This window comes from Hyla sarda, chromosome 6 (assembly GCF_029499605.1).
Source record: "Hyla sarda isolate aHylSar1 chromosome 6, aHylSar1.hap1, whole genome shotgun sequence".
Taxonomy (NCBI): Eukaryota; Metazoa; Chordata; class Amphibia; order Anura; family Hylidae; genus Hyla; species Hyla sarda.
This window is the reverse complement of record NC_079194.1, coordinates 47,853,701-47,875,780: the sequence shown is the minus strand read 5'-3', so window position 1 is coordinate 47,875,780 and position 22,080 is coordinate 47,853,701. Positions and strand designations below refer to the sequence as shown.

Here is a 22,080-nt window from a genome sequence, read left to right as displayed (position 1 = left end):
GACCCTGAAGTTATACGAGAATTCGGCCCATGGAAGGAGATCTGCCCAGTCATCCTGGCGGGAGGAAACAAAATGTCGCAAATAATCACCCAGGATCTGGTTAATTCTTTCTACTTGTCCATTGGACTGGGGATGATATGCAGAGGAAAAATTTAATTTAATCTTGAGTTGTTTACAGAGAGCTCTCCAGAATTTAGACACGAATTGGACCCCTCTATCCGAGACAATCTGCGTAGGCAACCCGTGAAGACGAAAAATGTGTACAAAAAATTGTTTAGCCAACTGAGGCGCAGAAGGAAGACCAGGAAGAGGAATGAAATGTGCCATTTTGGAGAATCGATCAACGACCACCCAAATAACGGTGTTGCCACGGGAAGGGGGTAAATCAGTAATAAAATCCATACCAATCAGAGACCAAGGCTGTTCGGGGACAGGCAGAGGATGAAGAAAACCAGCGGGCTTCTGGCGAGGAGTCTTATCCCGGGCACAGATAGTGCAGGCTCGCACAAAGTCCCCAACATCCGTCTCCAGAGTTGGCCACCAATAGAAGCGGGAGATGAGTTGCACAGATTTCTTGATGCCCGCATGACCTGCGAGATGGGAGGAGTGACCCCATTTGAGGATTCCGAGGCGTTGGCGTGGAGAAACAAAGGTCTTTCCTGGAGGAGTCTGTCTGATGGAGGCAGGAGAAGTGGAGATCAGGCAGTCAGGTGGAATGATGTGTTGCGGAGGGAGATCAACTTCTGAGGCATCCGAGGAACGAGAGAGAGCATCGGCTCTAATGTTCTTATCGGCAGGACGAAAGTGAATCTCAAAATTAAATCGGGCAAAGAACAGAGACCACCGGGCCTGGCGAGGATTCAGCCGTTGGGCCGACTGGAGGTAGGAGAGGTTCTTGTGGTCGGTGTAGATAATAACAGGAAATCTTGATCCCTCCAGCAGATGCCTCCATTCCTCAAGTGCTAATTTAATGGCTAGAAGTTCTCGATCCCCGATGGAGTAGTTCCTCTCCGCTGGAGAGAAGGTCCTAGAGAAAAAACCACAAGTGACAGCATGCCCGGAAGGATTTTTTGTGGAAGAACAGCTCCAGCTCCTACTGAGGAGGCATCAACCTCCAATAGGAAGGGTTTGGAAGGGTCAGGTCTGGAGAGCACGGGAGCCGAAGAAAAGGCAGACTTGAGTTGTTTAAAGGAGTCTTCTGCTTGAGGAGGCCAGGACTTGGGATCAGCATTTTTCTTGGTTAAAGCCACGATAGGAGCCACAATGGTAGAAAAATGTGGAATAAATTGCCTGTAATAATTGGCGAACCCCAAAAAGCGTTGGATAGCACGGAGTCCGGAGGGGCGTGGCCAATTTAAGACGGCAGAGAGTTTGTCTGGATCCATCTGTAGTCCCTGGCCAGAGACCAAATATCCTAGAAAAGGAAGAGATTGGCATTCAAACAGACATTTCTCAATTTTGGCATAGAGTTGGTTGTCACGAAGTCTCTGAAGAACCATACGGACATGCCGGCGGTGTTCCTCTAGATTGGCAGAAAAAATTAGGATATCGTCCAGATATACCACAACACAGGAGTATAATAGATCACGAAAAATTTCATTGACAAAGTCTTGGAAGACGGCAGGGGCATTGCACAGTCCAAAGGGCATGACCAGATACTCAAAGTGTCCATCTCTGGTGTTAAATGCCGTTTTCCACTCGTCCCCCTCTCTGATGCGGATGAGGTTATAGGCGCCTCTTAAGTCCAATTTAGTGAAGATGTGGGCACCTTGGAGGCGATCAAAGAGTTCAGAGATGAGGGGTAAGGGGTAGCGGTTCTTAACCGTGATTTTATTAAGACCGCGGTAGTCAATGCAAGGACGTAGGGAGCCATCTTTTTTGGAGACAAAGAAAAATCCGGCTCCGGCAGGAGAGGAGGATTTACGGATAAAGCCCCTTTTTAGATTCTCCTGGACGTATTCGGACATGGCAAGAGTCTCTGGGGCAGAGAGAGGATAAATTCTGCCCCGGGGTGGAGTAGTACCCGGGAGGAGGTCGATAGGGCAATCATAAGGCCTGTGAGGAGGTAGAGTCTCAGCTTGTTTTTTGCAGAAAACATCCGCGAAGTCCATATAGGCCTTGGGGAGACCGGTTACTGGAGGAACCACAGAGTTATGGCAAGGGTTACTGGGAAGCGGTTTTAGACAGTTCTTGGAACAAGAGGACCCCCAACTCTTGATCTCCCCAGTGGACCAATCCAGGGTTGGGGAATGAAGTTGAAGCCAGGGAAGTCCAAGGAGAATCTCCGAGGTGCAATTGGGGAGGACCAAAAGTTCAATCCTCTCATGATGAGATCCGATGCTCATAAGAAGGGGCTCCGTGCGGAAACGTATGGTACAGTCCAATCTTTCATTATTTACACAATTGATGTAGAGGGGTCTGGCGAGACTGGTCACTGGGATGTTGAACTTGTTGACGAGAGAGGCCAAAATAAAATTTCCTGCAGAACCAGAGTCCAAGAAGGCCACTGTAGAGAAGGAGAAGGCAGAAGCAGACATCCGCACAGGCACAGTAAGACGTGGAGAAGCAGAGTAGACATCAAGGACTGTCTCACCTTTGTGCGGAGTCAGCGTACGTCTTTCCAGGCGGGGAGGACGGATAGGACAATCCCTCAGGAAGTGTTCGGTACTAGCACAGTACAGGCAGAGGTTCTCCATACGGCGTCGTGTCCTCTCTTGAGGTGTCAGGCGAGACCGGTCGACCTGCATAGCCTCCACGGCGGGAGGCACAGGAACAGATTGCAGGGGACCAGAGGAGAGAGGAGCCGAGGAGACGAAACGCCTCGTGCGAACAGAGTCCATATCTTGGCGGAGTTCCTGACGCCTTTCAGAAAAACGCATGTCAATGCGAGTGGCTAGGTGAATAAGTTCATGTAGATTAGCAGGAATTTCTCGTGCGGCCAGAACATCTTTAATGTTGCTGGATAGGCCTTTTTTGAAGGTCGCGCAGAGGGCCTCATTATTCCAGGACAATTCTGAAGCAAGTGTACGGAATTGTACGGCATACTCGCCAACGGAAGAATTACCCTGGACCAGGTTCAACAGGGCAGTCTCAGCAGAAGAGGCTCGGGCAGGTTCCTCAAAGACACTTCGGATTTCCGAGAAGAAGGAGTGTACTGAGGCAGTGACGGGGTCGTTGCGGTCCCAGAGCGGTGTGGCCCATGACAGGGCTTTTCCGGACAGAAGACTGACTACGAAAGCCACCTTAGACCTTTCAGTGGGAAACAGGTCCGACATCATCTCCAGATGCAGGGAACATTGGGAAAGGAAGCCACGGCAAAACTTAGAGTCCCCATCAAACTTATCCGGCAAGGATAAGCGTATCCCAGGAGCGGCCACTCGCTGCGGAGGAGGTGCAGGAGCTGGCGGAGGAGATGACTGCTGAAGCTGTGGTAGCAACTGTTGTAGCATAACGGTCAGTTGAGACAGCTGTTGGCCTTGTTGCGCAATCTGTTGTGACTGCTGGGCGACCACCGTGGTGAGGTCAGCGACAACTGGCAGAGGAACTTCAGCGGGATCCATGGCCGGATCTACTGTCACGATGCCGGCTGGCAGGTAGTGGACCCTCTGTGCCAGAGAGGGATTGGCGTGGACCGTGCTAGTGGACCGGTTCTAAGCCACTACTGGTTTTCACCAGAGCCCGCCGCAAAGCGGGATGGTCTTGCTGCGGCGGTAGTGACCAGGTCGTATCCACTAGCAACGGCTCACCTCTCTGGCTGCTGAAGATAGGCGCGGTACAAGGGAGTAGGCAGAAGCAAGGTCGGACGTAGCAGAAGGTCGGGGCAGGCAGCAAGGATCGTAGTCAGGGGCAACGGCAGAAGGTCTGGAAACACTGGCAAGGGACACACAGGGAACGCTTTCACTGGCACTAAGGCAACAAGATCCGGCAAGGGAGTGCAAGGAAAGTGAGGTAATATAGGGAGTGCACAGGTGATAACTCTAATTGGAACCACTGCGCCAATCAGCGGCGCAGTGGCCCTTTAAATCGCAGAGACCCGGCGCGCGCGCGCCCTAGGGAGCGGGGCCGCGCGCGCCGGGACAGAACAGACGGGGAGCGAGTCAGGTAGGAGAGCCGGGGTGCGCATCGCGAGCGGGCGCTACCCGCATCGCGAATCGCATCCCGGCTAGCAGCAGGATCGCAGCGCCCCGGGTCAGAGGACGTGACCGGGGCGCTGCAGCGGAGGAGGTGAAGCGAGCGCTCCGGGGAGGAGCGGGAACCCGGAGCGCTCGGCGTAACACCTACCTACTCCTACAGTCCCCCTTTCCCTCCCTGATCACTTCCCTCCCTGATCACAGATTGTGATGTTTTGTTATTAGATTTTGGTGTTTTTTCTCTTTCAGGAAGGAGTGTTAGTCTAGCATGTGGTGCGATGTATAGTTTAGGGAACCTGTGCTGCGTATTGTACTGCCATGCTGGACAATCAATAAAACTCTTTTAATAACAGTAACAGATGTCTGCGGACACTCTCACAGACACACGGCAGATACTCTGCTGTCTGCAGACACTCTCACAGACACACTGCAGGTACTCTGCTGTCTGCAGACACTCTCACAGACACACTGCAGGTACTCTGCTGTCTGCAGACACTCAGACACACCGCAGGTACTCTGCTGCCTGCGGACACTCTCACAGACACACGGCAGGTACTCTGCTGTCTGCAGACACTCTCACAGACACACTGCAGGTATTCTGCTGTCTGCAGACACTCTCACAGACACACTGCAGGTACTCTGCTGTCTGCAGACACTCTTACAGACACACTGCAGGTACTCTGCTGCCTGCAGACACTCTCACAGACACACTGCAGGTACTCTGCTGCCTGCAGACACTCTCACAGACACACTGCAGGTACTCTCCTGTCTGCAGACACTCTCACAGTCACACTGCAGGTACTCTGCTGTCTGCAGACACTCTCACATACACACTGCAGGTACTCTGCTGTCTGCAGACACTCTCACAGACACATGGCAGGTACTCTGCTGTCTGCAGACACTCTCACAGTCACACTGCAGGTACTCTGCTGTCTGCAGACACTCTCACAGTCACACTGCAGGTACTCTGCTGTCTGCAGACACTCTCACATACACACTGCAGGTACTCTGCTGTCTGCAGACACTCTCACAGACACATGGCAGGTACTCTGCTGTCTGCAGACACTCTCACAGTCACACTGCAGGTACTCTGCTGTCTGCAGACACTCTCACATATACACTGCAGGTATTCTGCTGTCTGCAGACACTCTCACAGACACACTGCAGGCACTCTGCTGTCTGCAGACACTCTCACAGACACATGGCAGGTACTCTCTTCTTCTGGAGAGATCTCTGGCTCGGTTTTAAATCCCAATCAGTTTGTAAAACTCTATAGTTGGAGTGAAAAGCTGATGTTTAGGGAAAACTACCAGAAAAGATGTGTATGAGCTGCTTCCTTTACCAATAAACTGTTCAACAGAGTAGATAAAAGGATGACAATTCTCTCTAATACAATCTGCTCAACTCATAGGAGGATTCTTGCTTATGGCAGCAGCTGCTGGCATGTCATCGCTTTCTTCCCACAATAGTCACTTATTTAGTCATAAAATACGAGGCTATTCCCTTGCACAGCAAATCTTTTGAAATATTAAGAGATGCAGTTTTGTTATTTAGATATCCTCTGGGCATTATGTTCACACTTTCTTATATAATCTATTATGTAAGCAACTGCTGAGCAAACAATATAAAAAGTATATCACTGTACTGAAATAAAAGCAGCGCTATTGTTACTGTCTTCTAGTAAAGCCAAATAAAGAACAGACCCCAATGATACTTAGTACAGTAAACATGCATCAAAATGGACTTACCTCGAATGGCTGTCTCTTACTTCTCCACCTAAAGATCCATTGACATATTAAACACAGAAATGCTGCCAGATACTCATCTTGCAGAGCAAAGGACACGGGGCTGGAGTTATTCCTGTGAAAAATTAACTAGCGGCGACCTTAATAAAGTCATTGTCCCTTACAAACCAGAACTGTTTGTCATGCAAATGACTGCCAGGAGAGGTTTGCTATGGGGATTTGCTCCTGCTCTGGACAGTTCCTCACACAGACAGAGGTGGCAGCAGAGAGCACTGTGGTCAGACTGAAAAGAACTACACAACTTCCTCTGAAGCTACAGCAGCTGATAAGTACTGGAAGGATTAAAGGAGTACTCCGAATGGAAAAACATTTTTTTTCAAATCGACTGGTGTCAAAGAGTTAAACAGATTTGCAAATTACTTCTGTTTAAGAATCTTAAAGAGGTACTCCGCTGCTCAGCGTTTGGAACAAACTGTTCCGAACGCTGGAGCCGATGCCGTGAGCTTGTGACGTCATAGCCCCGCCTCCTCATGACGTCACACCCCACCCCCTCAATGCAATTCTAAGAGAGGGGGCGTGACGACTGTCACGCCCCCTCCCATAGACTTGCATTGAGGGGGCGGGATGTGATATCATGAGGGGAGTGGGGCTATGACGTCACGCGCTCACGGCACCGGCTCCAGCGTTCGGAACAGTTTGTTCTGGCACAGACACAATTATGTTGCAAAAACGATGTTATCAATAGTAAATCATTGTCTTATAATGGAACAACAGAATGCAGAGGCGCACATCAAAAACCAACCAAATACAATAAAAAACGAGTAGACTGTTAACAAATCGGACCAAATGGGAAAAAAAACTCTAGGCCATAATGTTCTTATAGGAATCTTAGTAATACTATAAGTATTGTACCTAAAAAAGAACGTGTCATCAATATTATGGGCATAGATTTAAGAATATATGCATAGAGATTTTAGACATGTTTTGTGCAAATTGCTGGACACAGAGATAAGTAGCAATATGAACATTACATATTGATAGATATGTGTACTCTGGAAGGGGAAAAAAAATTCAAATGGTGCCAGAAAGTTAAACAGATTTGCAATTTACTTCTATTTAAAAATCTTAACCCTTCCAGTATTTATCAGCTGCTGTATGCTACAGAGGAAGTTGTGTAGTTCTTTCCAGTCTGACCACTGTGCTCTCTGCTGACACCTCTGTCCGTGTCAGGAACTGTCCAGAGCAGGAGAGGTTTGCTATGGGGATTTGCTCCTACTCTGGACAGTTCCTGAGGTGTCAGCAGAGAACACTGTGGTCAGACAGAAAAAGACTACACAACTTTCTCTGGAGCATATAGCAGCTGATAATTACTGGAAGAATTAAGGTTTTTAATAGAAGTAATTTACAAATCTGTTTAACTTTCTGGCACCAGTTGATTTGAAAACATTTTTTCTCTCTGGAGTACCCCCAACTTTGGATTTTTATGTTATTCCCCTTTTTTACCTTCTAAGACCCATAAAGGGTTTTTCTTTTTTCTATCTATGGAGTTGTCATGGACTTATTTTTTCACAAGAAGAGGGTTACTTTTTTATTAGCAGCCTTTATTTTACCATATAATGTACTTCATACAAATTTCCAATAGTGTTTTTTCTTTTTTATAGGCACTATCTGTTGTATATACTTATCCATTAATGTAAACTGATTTGGAGCCCTGTATATGGGGTCTGGTGTGTCGGTGCTTTTCTATATAGTGCATTGCAAAAAATAGCACAATTGTATTTTCTGGACCATTGTAACTTAAAAACCAGACACAACATACAATGCTACAGACAGTCCAGATCTGCGAAACATGTCAATGGCTGGAAGAACGACCAATCAGAATGGGCAATCACTGGTAAATCCCCTGTATTACTGAAGTGCATGCACTGACTGGTGTCTGGTAGTGCCCCCTACAGTACAGGGGTACTACATGTTCTGTACTACTCATTACCTGTGCCAGGGTTAGTTGCTCCTTTGGACACCAGGTAAAGGCGGCTCCATGTGACTTTTTTAGGACATTGCGTGTACTGTACAGGACCCTGAAGAAGCTCCTGTCCTCTACATAGACAGTGATTACAGCTCCCAGCAGATCTTTCTTACTTTAATATGTAAGGACTTGCTTAACCCCTTAAGGACCCAGCCCATTTATACATTAAGGACCCGGCCATTTTTTGAACATCTGACCACTGTCACTTCAAGCATTAATAACTCTGGGATGCTTTTACTTTTCATTCTGATTCCGAGATTGTTTTTTCGTGACATATTCTACTTTATGTTAGTGGTAAAGTTTTGACGATACTTGCATCATTTCTTGGTGAAAAATTCCAAAATTTTAACTTTGAAGCTCTCTGCTTATAAGGAAAATGGACATTCTAAATAAATTATATATTGATTCACATATACAATATGTCTACTTTATGTTTCCATCATAAAATTGACGTGTTTTTACTTTTGGAAGACACCAGAGGGCTTCAAAGTTCAGCAGCAATTTTCAAATTTTTCACAAAATTTTCAAAATCTAAATTTTTCAGGGACCAGTTCTGGTTTGAAGTGGATTTGAGGGGCCTTCATATTAGAAATACCCCATAAATGACCCCATTATAAAAACTGCACCCCTCAAAGTATCCAAAATGACATTCAGTAAGTGTGTTAACCCTTTAGGTGTTTCACATGAATAGCAGCAAAGTGAGGGAGAAAATTCAAAATCTTCATTTTTTACACTCGTATGTTCTTGTAGACCCAGTTTTTGAATTTTTACAAGTGGTAATAGGAGAAAAAGCCCCCCAAAATTTGTAACCAAATTTCTCTCGAGTAAGGAAATACCTCATATCTGTATGTCAAGTGTTCGGCGGGCACACTAGAGGGCTCAGAAGGGAAGGAGCGACAATGGGATTTTGGAGAGTGAATTTTGCTGAAATGGTTTTGGGGGGCATGTCACATTTAGGAAGCCCCTATGGTGCCAGAACAGCAGAAAACCCCACATGGCATACCATTTTTGAAACTATACCCCTGAAGGAACATAACAAGGGGTCCAGTTAGCCTTAACACCCCACAGGTGTTTGATGACTTTTCGTTAAAATCGGATGTGTAAATGGAAAAAAAAATGTTTACACTAAAGTGCAGTTTTTCCCCAAATATACCATTTTTACAAAGGGTAATGGGAGAAAATGCCCCCCCCCAAAATTTGTAACCCAATTTCTCTCGAGTAAGGAAAAACCTCATATGTGTATGTCAAGTGTTCGTCAGGAGCACTAGAGGGCTCAGAAGCGAAGGAGCAACAACACCCCTTAAAGAACGTAACAAGGGGTACACTGAGCTTTAACTACCCACAGGTATTTGATGACTTTTTGTTAAAGTTGGATGTGTAAATGAAAAAAAAAATGTTTTTTTTTTTACTAAAATGCAGTTTTTTCCCTAAATTTTACATTTTTACATGGGGTAATAGGAGAAAATGACCCGCAAAATTTGTAACCCTATTTCTTCTGAGTATGGAAATACCCCATATGTGGATGTCAAGTGCTCTGCTGGCGAACTACAATGTTCAGAATAGGAGGAGCGCCATTGAGCTTTTGGAAAGAGAATTAGTTTGGAATGGTAGTCAGGGGCCATGTGCGTTTACAAAGCCCCCCGTGTTGCCAGAACATTGGACCCCCCCCCCCCCACATGTGACCCCATTTTGGAAACTACACCCCTCATAGAATTTAATAAGGGGTACAGTGAGTATTTACACCCCACTGGCGTTTGGCAGATCTTTGGAACAGTGGGCTGTGCAAATGAAAAATTAAATTTTTCATTTTCACGGACCACTGTTCCAAAAATCTGTCAGACACCTGTGGGGTGTAAATGGTCACTGAGGGGTGTAGTTTCCAAAATGGGGTCACATGTGGGGGGGGTTGCATTGTTCTGGCACTATGGGGGCTTTGTAAACACACGTGGCCTTCAATTCCGGACAAATTTTCTCTTCAAAATCCCAATGGCGCTCCTTTTCTTCTGAGCATTGTAGTTCGCCCGCAGAGCACTTTACATCCACACATGGGGTATGGTCTTAGAAGAAATGGGGTTACAGATTTTGGGGGCTTTTTTCCTATTTTCCCTTGTGAAAATGAAAATTTTAGGGTAACACCAGCATTTTTAGTAAAATTAATTTTTTCATTTTCCCATCCAACTTCGTGAAACACCTGTGGGGTGTTCAGGCGCACTATACCCCTTGTCACGTTTCGTGAGGTGTGTAGTTTCCAAAATGGGGTCACATGTGGGTATTTCTTTTTTTGCGTTTATGTCAGAACCGCTGTAAAATCAGCCCCTCCTGTGCAAATCACCAATTTAGGCCTCAAATGTACATAGTGCGCTCCCACTCCTGAGCATTGTTGTGCGCCCACAGAGCATTTTACGCCCACATATGGGGTATTTCCGTACTCAGGAGAAATTGCGTCACAAATTTTGGGGGTCTTTTTTTCCTTTTACCGCTTGAGAAAATAAAAAGTATGGGGCAACACCAGCATGTTAGTGTAACATTTTTTATTTTTTTACACTAACAGGCTGGTGTAGCCCCCAACTTTTCCTTTTTATAACGGGTAAAAGGAGAAAAAGCCCCCAAAATTTGTAGTGCAATTTCTCCCAAGTACAGAAATACCCCATATGTCGCCCTAAACCGTTTCCTTGAAATACGACAGGGCTCCGAAGTGAGTGAGTGCAATGCGCATTTGAGGACTAAATTAGGGATTGCATAGGGGTGGACATAGGGGTATTCCACGCCAGTGATTCCCAAACAGGGTGCCTCCAGCTGTTGCTAAACTCCCAGCATGCCTGGACAGTCAGTGGCTGTCCAGAAATGCTGGGAGTTGTTGTTTTGCAACAGCTGGAGGCTCCATTTTGGAAACACTGCCATACAATACATTTTTCATTTTTATTGGAGGGGACAGTGTAAGGGGTGTATATGTAGTGTTTTACCCATTATTATATGGTAGTGTAGTGTAGTGTAGTGTTTTTAGGGTACATTTGCACTGGCGGGTTAGCGTGAGTTTCCCGCTAGGAGTTTGCGTTGCGGCGGAAAATTTGCCGCAGCCCAAACTTGAAGCAGGAAACTTACTGTAAACCTGCCCATGTGAATGTACCCTGCACATTCACATGGGGGGCAAACCTCCAGCTGTTTCAAAACTACAACTCCCAGCATGCACTGACAGACATGCTGGGAGTTGTACTTTTGCAACAGCTGGAGGCACACTGGTTGGAAAACCTTCAGTTAGGTTCTGTTACCTAACTCAGTATTTTCCAACCAGTGTGCCTCCATCTGTTGCAAAACTACAACTCCCAGCATGTACTGATCACCGAAGGGCATGCTTGGAGATGTAGTTATGCAACAGCTGGAGGTATGCAACTACAACTCCCAGCATGCCGAGCCAGCTGTTTGCTGTTTGGGCATGCTGGGATTTGCAGTTGTGCAACATCTGGAGAGCTACAGTTTAGAAACCACTGTACAGTGATCTCCAAACTGTGACCCTCCAGATATTGCAAAACTACAAATCCCAGCATACAAATCCCAGCATGCCCAAAACTACAAATCCCAGCATGCCCAGAAGATCCACTTACCCAGCAAACAGCTGTTTGGGCATGCTAGGAGTTGTAGTTTTGCAATATCTGGAGGGCTACAGTGTAGAGACCACGGTATAGTGGTCTCACACTGTATCCCTCCAGATGTTGCTAGGCAACTTACCGGCTTCTGTACGATCCAGGGAGCCGTCCTCTTCTGCCGCACGACTTCGCCGCCCGCGCCGATCACCGTAGCCTGCGCAGATCACCGTCGCCCGCTGCCTCCTGACGGGTAAGTGGATCTTCAGCATTCGGTCCCCTTCGTTTCCCCGTTCTGCCCCGCCTATTGCGGGTGGGCAGGACGGTGAAAACGAAAGTTAACCCCCCCGCCCCCGATCTGCTATTGGTGGTCACTTCTGACGCCCAATAGCAGGGATAGGAGGGGTGGCACCCCTGCCACCTCACTCCTATCCCTTCAGGGGGATCGTAGGTGTCTTAGACAACCACGACCCCCCTTATATTCCAGATCACCGGGTCACCATAGACCCGTATGACCCGGAATAGGCGCAAATCGCAAGTGTGAATTCACTTGCGATTTGTGCCGATCGCCAACATGGGGGGGGTCTGATGACCCCCCTGGGCATTTGCGCGGGGTACCTGCCGATCGATATCAGCAGTCACCCCGGTCCGGTCCCCCCCCCCCCCCCCCGGCGCGTGGCAGGTACCGAAATTCCCACAGGCGTATGGATGAGTCCTGGGTCCTTAAAGAGGCACTGTCATTGTTAAAAAAAACTTTTCATATATTGCAGGACTCATTATAATATGACATTTCACAATATACACCTGTTGAAAAAAAAATTCAATTTTCACCTGAAATTCAAGCTCAAAATAGCCACCACTAGGGGTCGCCCGTCTTTTAGCCAGACAGACTAGTCTAGATTTTACAGCATACTGGATACCGGCCGTAAAGCATACCGGTATCCAGTATAGGAGATTTCTATTGTGTATGCAAAACTACAGATAAAGGATGTGTGGACATGCTGGGAGCTGTAGTTTTAAAACAGCTGGAGGCAACACTGCTCTAACACAGTTATTTACAAACATTGCAGCTTCAGTTGTTACTAAACTACAATTCCCAGCATGCTGAAATATTCAAAGCTTTCTCGGACTCCTGAATGACAAAGAAGTTGATCAGACATTCAGGAGTCTGTGAAAGATGAATGACACACATAGTGACAGCTATGCTGATTAGCATACAGCTTTACTAGGAGAAGATAAAACAGATAGAACATGTATTCATAAAAATGCTGTACTTTCATCTAAAAAATCCTTGCACTAATTTTATAAAGATCAATTGTTATATTTATACATTTTATCCTGTTATGAATTCACCATAATGTCTTCTGATTACTGCAGGCAAGCTCCAAGTATCTTCCTCTGACACATGACACAGCATAAAACCAGAGAGGAAAGGGTTACAGAGTAGAGAGTACTGATTGGCTGACTGCACAGGCTTGCTCCTGTGAGGGAGACAGACTGACACGCCCCCTCCAGCCTGCACAATGAAAAAGTAACTCACCAGCAGATAAATGCTTATATCTCTGGATATATAGGTCAGAGACACGTAACAATTATATGCACATGATCAGGATTGGGTCCTGAGTAGCATATCACTTTTTTCTTTTTTTTTGCACTATGACAGGTACGATTTAAGTACCAGAAAGCCAGGGTGTATCCATATGCCCTAGGTCCTTAAGGGGTTAATCCATATTAGTTATCTACTTATTTTTCTTTAATCCTCACTTTTTGCTACTTTTGGATGACATTTTGGTGGCTTCAGAACCAATTACCAGGTTTCCATAGAGTTGTGGTCTCAACATACAATGGTTTTAACATACAATGGTCGTCCTGGAACCAATTAAAGGGGTACTCCGGCCCTAAGACATCTTATCCCTTATCCAAAGGATAGGGGATAAGGTGCCTGATCGCTGGGGTCTCGCCGCTGGGGACTTCCAGAATCTTTCATGCAGCACCCCACTATCATCATCCTCTGGAGCGAACATCACTCTGGTTCTGATTAATAACAATCAAGGGGCTTGAGTATCGTGACGTCACGGCTCCTCCCCGTGTGACATTATGCTCTGCCCCCTCAATGCAAGCCTATGGTAGGGGGCGTGGCGTCTATCACAACTTCTCCCATAGGCTTGCATTTAGGAGGCGGATCGTGATGTCACAATACTCTGGCCCTGTGATCGTGATTCATCAGACCTGGAGCGATGTTTGCTCCGGAGGCTGATGATAGCAGGGTGCTGCATGAAAGATTGCGGGGGTACCCAGCAGCGGGATCCTCGCAATCAAGCATTTTATCCCCTATACTTTGCATAGGGGATAAGATGTCTTAGGGCCGGAGTACCTCTTTAATATTGTATAAAGAGACAGTAATATTATATATACATATATAAAGAGACAGTAATATATATACACACACACACACACATATATATATATATATATATATATATATATATATACATATATATCTAGACACAGTGATATTATATATGCATATATATGTTACAGTTAAAACTAGTTTTGACTTCATGCCTTTGTGAAAACTAGTGTTGACTGCTTTTCCCCAGTAAAAACTAGTTTTGATTGAACATCTTTGTAAAAAATAGAATTGACTGCATTTTCCTAGTTAAAACTAGTTTTTACTGAATGCCTTTGTTGAAACACCATTTTTTACTAAAAGCCTGTGTACAAACTAGAATATTTACTGAACGCCTTCGTATAAACTAGAATTTACTGATAATCAAAAAGCAAATGTCAATTGAAACTGGTTTATAGTAGAGAAAAATGGTTCAGTTCAAACTGTTTCCACAGAGGTCAAAGTTCATCTAGCTTACATGTGATGCTTGAGATCAAAATTAATCTAGCTCAGTGGTATACCCCTTGACAGCCCATTCCTGAAAATTTGTACCCCCATATTAGAGACATTTTGTAATGATTATAGTATAAATCATATGCTTTACTTTCCTATACAACAGGCCCCCTGTTCCTCTCCCTGTCTCCCCAGTCCCCCCGATTTATAGGTGACGTCTTCTCTAACCGGAGTTGTTTACTTCTCTTTTCTTCACTATCTGGCCTAGACCGCCATTAAGATTTGTCCCTTACAAGACTTCTCCACAGAACCTTCCTGCAGTACAATACCTACCTATTTACAAAGTCCCCATGTTTATTGTCAAACACAGTAATCGCACCCGCTTTGCGGACCCATAAAGTTGATAGGCCCCCTCTGTGCCCCCAAATATAGCTCTAGGCCCCCCAACTTCCCACATATATAGTTGTAGGCCACAATACTGTCCTGCTTTGCTGCTCCACTGCTCCTTTAGTCTGGGGACCTATTGCTATGGCTCATAGTAGTAGGTCCCCGGTCTGTAGGGGCAGTGGAGCAACTAAGCTGATGGTAGCCCAGTGCCCGCGTTGCCCCTTTGCTGTCCTCCTGCTCCGCTCCTCGGTGCAGTGGCGTCAGCCAACCATTTCTTTCAAAGTGATCCAGACCAGTAACCAGTGGCTGCCATTACTGATTTTTTTTCAAGTACCCCCTGGACACCACCTCCGCATACTTGTGTACCCCTCTGCTAAGCATGCTCATGCTGTTTGACCATGCTGCCTCCACATAACCACGTACCCCCTCCACTAAGCACGCTGGTGCGGGCTGACCACATAGCCCTTGCAAACCCGTGTATCCCTCCGCTAAGCACCAAAACAAAACTTTTCATATGCTGTGCATCTTGGCAAAACAATAGTTTTTCTAATATAATTCTAAAAAGAAAAAAAAAATCACATTTTATTAAAGAAATTTGTCTTTGAAAATCGTCTCTAGGGGTCCCCATACCTCCTGGGACACTGATGAGTCCTGCAACAGCATCAGCTTGTCCACGAGTCACGAGTGAGGGACTTCTGCTGCCTACCTAATGTGGGGAGCTATCTACTACCTGAAAGCTATAATGGAGACTAACTACTAAGCTTATATACCTATCTGGGCCCTGTGACCCTCATCATGCTAGGAATGCTACCTACTACCTACATAGCTTTTATGAGGGTTTTCATTTATGGGACAGCTAGCTGAGGGATTTACTTTTACATTCATTATGTTTAGTTTTTTGTTTTTATATAAAAAGCCATTCCCTAATAAAAACTTCCCCCCCCCCCCCCCACGCATTAAAACAAAACAAAAAAAAAAACTTTCACATTTAAAATAGTATCGTAATTGGTATTGGCGAGTACTTAAAAAAAAGTATAGGTACTCGTACTTGGTCTTACCAAATTGGTATCTGGACATCCCTAACAACTAGATTTATTTGACATGACTATCTCTCTTACAAGTAGAGAATTTCAAATCTAGAAAAATGCAAAATAAAAAAACCCTGCATATGTCAACAAAATTTACTACTAATATAAAGTACAATATGTCACAAAAAACAACCTTAAGCAAAAAAAAACAAAAAAAAAAAACAGTCAATTCTAGTTTTCACACAGGCATAAATTCTAGTTTGTACAATGGCGTTCAGTAAATATTCTAGTTTGTATGAAGGTGTTCAGTAAAAACTTCAGTTTAAACTAGGAAAAAGCAGTCAATTCTAGTTTTCACAAGGCGTTCAGTCAAAACTAGTTTTCACTGGGGAAACTAGTTTTAACTGTAACATATAGACACAATAATATTATATATACATATTTATAGACACAGTAATATCTCAGTAGTGAAATGGGGTTTAATGGATGAACAGAAAATGTGCAACTTGCATCAAAACCAAAGTAGACGGGCGCATAAATTTGGGCCCCAACAGAAATATCCCATCAATACTTAGTGTCTCCTCCTTTAGCAGAAATAACGTCCTCTAGAAGATTCCTAGCATGATGAGGGTCACAGGGCCCGGATAGGGATATTATATACAGCCCGCATATAGGTATATTATATACAGCCCACATATAGGTATATTATATACAGCCCACATATAGGTATATTATATACAGGGCACATATAGGTATATTATATACAGCCCACATATAGGTATATTATATACAGCCCACATATAGGTATATTATATACAGGGCACATATAGGTATATTATATACAGGGCACATATAGGCATATTATATACAGGGCACATATAGGTATATTATATACAGGCATCATATAGGTGTATTATATACACGGCACATATAGGTCTATAAAAATATAGGTATAGACATGAATTGAGGGGGTGTGGTGTGACGTCACATCTCCCGCCTCAGGAACCCAGTGTTTTAAACATACTGTTTAGAATGCCGGGTGCTGCACACAGATCACGGAGGGTCCCTTTGTATAGGGGATAAGATGTCTAGGGGTGGAGTACCCCTTTAACAAGACTCCCAGTACCGGCCACACAGCCCCCACAACATGATGGAACCTCCACCAAATGTTACGGTGCGTAGCAAGGGTTTTGTCTTGGGACGCTTTGTGTGTTCTTTTAACAACCCTTTATGAGCAAATAATTCCAACTTTGTTTGGTAAGTCCACAGAACCTTCTTCCAAAATGAAGCATTTGCATACCTGCTGATCCAAAATCCCAATATTTATAAATGAAAACCATGAAATTGTCAGGGGGGCATAAACTTTTGTATACGACTCCATACTGTATGGACAATTCTACCTTTAGTATTAAAGCCAGGACGATGTGTTATTCATCTGGAATAAATGTGTTATCCAACAACGTCTACAATGAAAGTTCGGTAACATAACTGACCTCATCTGTACAGGATCTATTTATACTGAAACACTTAATAAGTATTATAGCCGGTGAGAACTAATCTATATCTATTACGGAGTCATCTCTTAATATGTCAATCCTTCTTTAACATCTGAGCATTCCGCCAGAGGGGTTACTTTTACGACCAAAGAAAGGGACTTGTCAAAACGTATATATCCAAGAAATAATTAATAGATAATAAAGGTAAATGCAGTTTTTCTGGACTTTGCAGTAAATAAAAATTTGAATCCTGTAGAACCAAACAACTATTTTCATGTTATTTTGAAAAAGAATCTTCTTACCTTTGTTGATATTGAATATTGATGGCAAGTCCTGATGCTGAAAGACTGACAGAAGACAAATCACTTACTTTACACTCGGTATTTGGGGATTTAAAAAGAGAAAAAAAAAACTCCCTGTTGCCAGAAGGAGCTGATCTAACAAAAAACAAATAAATATGTCAGCTGTATGGACGGCCCTAAAATTCAACCAACCACAACCCTCTCTGCAAAAATGATTTATCCGTGCAGTCTATAGCCTCCCGAGTGCATATCATGGTGGATAGTTACAATTTATGTCATCCCTATTAGTATGCAGAAGAAATGTTTTTTTAACCCCTAGAGCCCTGGTACATAGCACACAGCGTCATACTGAAAATGTATGTCGCAGTGTTCCGTGATCATTGCATGTCCCAAAATAGTGACTGCGATCAGCAGCCAAGGACCTTAGTGATTATGCTGATGTCCGCCATTAAAGGAGTACTGCAGCCATAGACACTTACTCCGCCTCTCCCATAAAGATAGATGGAGGGGGGGTTGCCAGCCTCGGCATCATGATGCAGCTGACATGCCTCCTGCACGTTGAGAGCGACGGCAGAGCTGGGGCCCACACATTAGATCGAGGGGGTCCCAGTGGATAGAGGGTATATAAGTTATATTAGGCTGCAGTTTTCCTTAAATCCTTTAGGTGCCGTGGTCCTTTAGGTGCTGGTGGCCAGAGGTCTACTTACCTTGTTCATGCCGCTCTGCTGTGATTCATCTGTATGGTCTGCCTTCTCACAGGCTATACATAAGTGGATCGCAGATATCACTGATCAGTGCTATGCCCTTTTTCCTATTTTACAAAGAAAAAAAGTAAAGAAAAAAAAAAACAACAACATTATTATTACATATAGCAGGATGCGGAAATGTTGGAACAATAAGTCTTGCATGCACAATTTTGCTAATTTTGGAGGGTTTCGTTAACATGCGCATTGCTGCAGATGCCATGATCTGTATTGATCACAGCATCTGAGGGGTTAATGGCGGACATCAGCGCGATTGCTTATGTCCACCATTACCGGCAGGTCCTCGGTTGCTGCTAGCAGCCGGGACCTGCCGTGTATGATGCAAGCACCGCTCCGATGCTCACGGTCATACACAGGATGTAAATGTACGTCCTGGTGCGCAAAGTACCTCCGCACCAGGACATACATTTACATCCATGGTCGTTAAGGAGTTAAGTGTCCCAAAGATATTAAATATTTGTTTTTTCAGTTTAACTCATGGATGGCATTGTGTCTCAGGCTCTTTTGATCACTGAAAACAATCTCGGACACCTGTGATAATTAGATTGCCAGGTGAGCCCAATTTAAGGAAAAACTACAAAAGGGGGCTGGATGTTCCACATTATTAAGCCGAGCACCATTTTCAAGCAATATGGAGAAGAAAATGGATCTCTCTGCTGCCGAAAAGAGTGAAATAGTTCAATTGGACAAGGTATGAAAACATTAGATATTTCCCAAAAACTTAAGCGTGATCATCGCACTATTAAGAGATTTGTGGCTGATTCAGAGCACAGACGGGTTCGTGCAGATAAACATTGAGGAAGATTTCTTCCAGATCCATGCATCGGATCAAGAGAACAGCTGCTAAAATACCATCACATAGCAGCAAATAGATATTTGAAGCTGCGGGTGCCTCTGGAGTCCCACGGACATCAAGGTGTGGAGTCCTCCAGAGTCTTGCAACTCTGCATAAACCTTCTATTCGGCCACCACCAACCAATGCTCACAAGCAGAAATGGCTGCATTGGGCAGAAAAATACATGAAGACTAATTTTCAAACAATCCTCTTCACTGATGAGTGCCGAGCAACCCTGGATGGTCCAGATGGATGGAGTAGTGGATGGCCACCCTGTTCCGACATCAGCAAGACAATGGTGGAGTCATGTTTTAGGCCAGAATCATGGGAAGAGAGTTGGTCGGCCCCCTTTGGGGTCTCTGAAGGTGTAAAGATGACCTCTGCAAAGTATGTGGAGTTTCTGACTGACCACTTTCTTCCCTGGTACAGAAGAAAGAACTATGCTTTCCATAATAAAATCATTTTATTATTTTTTATCTCGTGCTGCAAAGAATACCTCTGCAACAATGGCTGCTATGGGGATAAAAGGAGAAAAATTCATGGTGTGGCCTCCATCCTCCCCTGACCTCAATCCTATTGAGAACCTTTGGAGTTTCCTAAGCATAAGATCTATGAGGCTGGGAGGCAGTTTACATCCAAACAGCAGCTCTGGGAGGCTATTCTGACATCTTGCAAACAAATTCAAGCAGAAACTGTTCAAAAACTCAAAAGTTCAATGGATGCAAGACTTGTGAAACTGCTATCAAATAAGGGCCCTATGTTAAAATGTAGCATGACCTGTTAAAAATGTTTAAAAAGTTAAAATGTTGTTAAAAGTTTGATTGAAATAGCTTTTGATTTCAGTAAATATGCTGCAAACACAACAAATGACAATTTCTAGTTCTTTACAACCTATAAAGTGTTTTGAAACTTACTGTGTGTAATAATTTGGAACAGAGCATTGTAAGTTTTTTATGTTTAACAAATACTGTTATCATTAGGAGGTTTGTTCAATAACATTTTTATTGTACTCTTAATAGTTGATAACATGAGAATTATGCTGACTGTTATTTACATAAATGATTTAGGTAAATGAGAATAATATCATTTGCATAATAAATTGGAACAGGGGTATGTCCAGTAGGTCCTGAGATATGTTTCCGAGAAGATCCTCTGCTTAACTGTTTCTATTTACATATTTATTGCGTCTGACTCCACATCCTAGTAAAGTGGAGTCACAGACAATGAATATGTAAATTGAGCGGACAGAGCCACGCCCCCTGCGTGCAATTCATTGAATTCAGCAGAAGATCTTCTTTGGGACTTATCTCAGGACCTACTGGACACATTTAAGTAAGTTACCCATCGTTGGACTCCTGTTCACCCACACTATAACCCAAAGTATTGGGTTTAGTGTGGGTGAACAGGCTGACAGTTTTCCTTTAACCCCTTAAGGACCAAGACCATTTTGACCTTGAGTTTTTGTTTTTTCCTCCTTGCCTTCTAAAGTCCATAACTCTTTTATATTTCCATCTACAGACCCATATAATGGCTTGTTTTTTGCATGACCAATTCTACTTTGTAATGACATCACTTATTTTACCATAAAATGTACAGCGAACCCAAAAAATTATTTTTTTAGGGAGGAAATTAAAAGCGTACCCTTCAGATACAACAAAAAACTATTTTATAATATATCACTCAGTACCTAATCCTGCCCATGTACATCTAATTTTATGTGTCTAGCACATTTATTTATTTTTTTATTACACTTTTAATTTAGCTCACTAGTCTGAATTCCTAGCAAAGGGAGGGGGCGTGGCCTCACTGTGCAGGTCTCCGCCCCGTCCCTCAGTATGCTGTCTGCTCACATGTCCCCAAGCATTAGCAAAACTACAACTCCCAGCTTGTCCTCACTGACAGAAGTGGGACACAAGCTGACAGTGCTCACAGCTGTTATATCAAGGAAGTGTGTCCATGACATAGGTGATGATGCATGGACACAGCAGGACTAGTATGTGTTTAAGTAGGCAGGGGGGGCAGTTGTTTGACTGGCTTTTTAAGTATAAAATACTGAAAATATTCTAATGAAAGCAATTGCAAAACCTATTGGTATTGCATGCTTTACAACATATCAAAAGTTTTTGTATCTGACAGTACCCCTTTAAATGAAAACCACAATTTTGCAAATTTTGGAGGGATTCGTTTTCACACTGTACACTTTATGGAAAACAATTACATGTGTTCTTTATTCTGTGGGACAATATAATTAAAATGATACCCATGGCTACTTACTTTTCTATTATTGTACCGCTTAAAAATGTTTTGTACAAAATCAGCATGTTTAAAATTGCCCTATTTTGACCACCTATAACTTTTTCATTTTTCCATATATGTGGCAGTATGAGGGCACTTTTTATATGCCGTGATCTGTACTTTTTATTGATACCTCATTTGTGTATATGAAACTTTAAAATCACTTTTTATTAAAAAAAAAAAAAAAAAGTTGAGCCTAAAATGTGACAAGAAAGCAATTTTGGACATTTTTTTTCTTTTTTTACGTTTATGCCGTTCACCATACGGGATCATTAACATTATATTTTGATAGGGACGGACATTTATGCACTCGGCAATACCAAATATGTATTTTTTTTACGCTTTTTTTTCACTTTTTATGTCCCCATAGGGGACTATTTATAGTAATCACTTGATTGCTAATACTGTTCAGTGCTATGCATAGGGCATATCCCTGATCAGTGTTATCGGTCATCTTCTGCTCTGGTCTGCTCGATCTCAGACCAGAGCAGAAGACCCCTGGAGACGGTCGGAGCCAGGTGAGGGGACCTTCGGCCACCAATCATTTATTTAAGATGCATGATGTGAATTGCATGATGCCATGATGTGAATTGATTACGGCATCTGAGGGGTTAATGGCAGACATCAGCGCGATCGCTGATGTCCGTCA

General features: G+C 43.9%; 1 protein-coding gene across 6 annotated transcripts in view; it reads right to left on the bottom strand.

The window, feature by feature from the left end:
• The window catches only part of LOC130275543 (flavin-containing monooxygenase 5-like), a 79,816-nt gene that overhangs the window by 45,276 nt on the left and 12,460 nt on the right, over positions 1-22,080 (bottom strand). The window contains exons 2-3 of one of the 6 annotated variants that reach the window (XM_056523604.1): positions 18,245-18,348; positions 17,538-17,582 (exon numbers count right to left, since the gene is read on the bottom strand). In XM_056523604.1, the coding sequence (XP_056379579.1) occupies positions 17,538-17,582; positions 18,245-18,253 (54 nt within the window). In that variant the 5' untranslated portion in view covers positions 18,254-18,348. Of the gene's footprint in view, positions 1-5,878; positions 5,955-17,537; positions 17,583-18,244; positions 18,349-22,080 lie in introns of those variants that run through there. The other 5 variants (XM_056523606.1, XM_056523605.1, XM_056523609.1 and 2 more) reach the window with 5 other exon arrangements.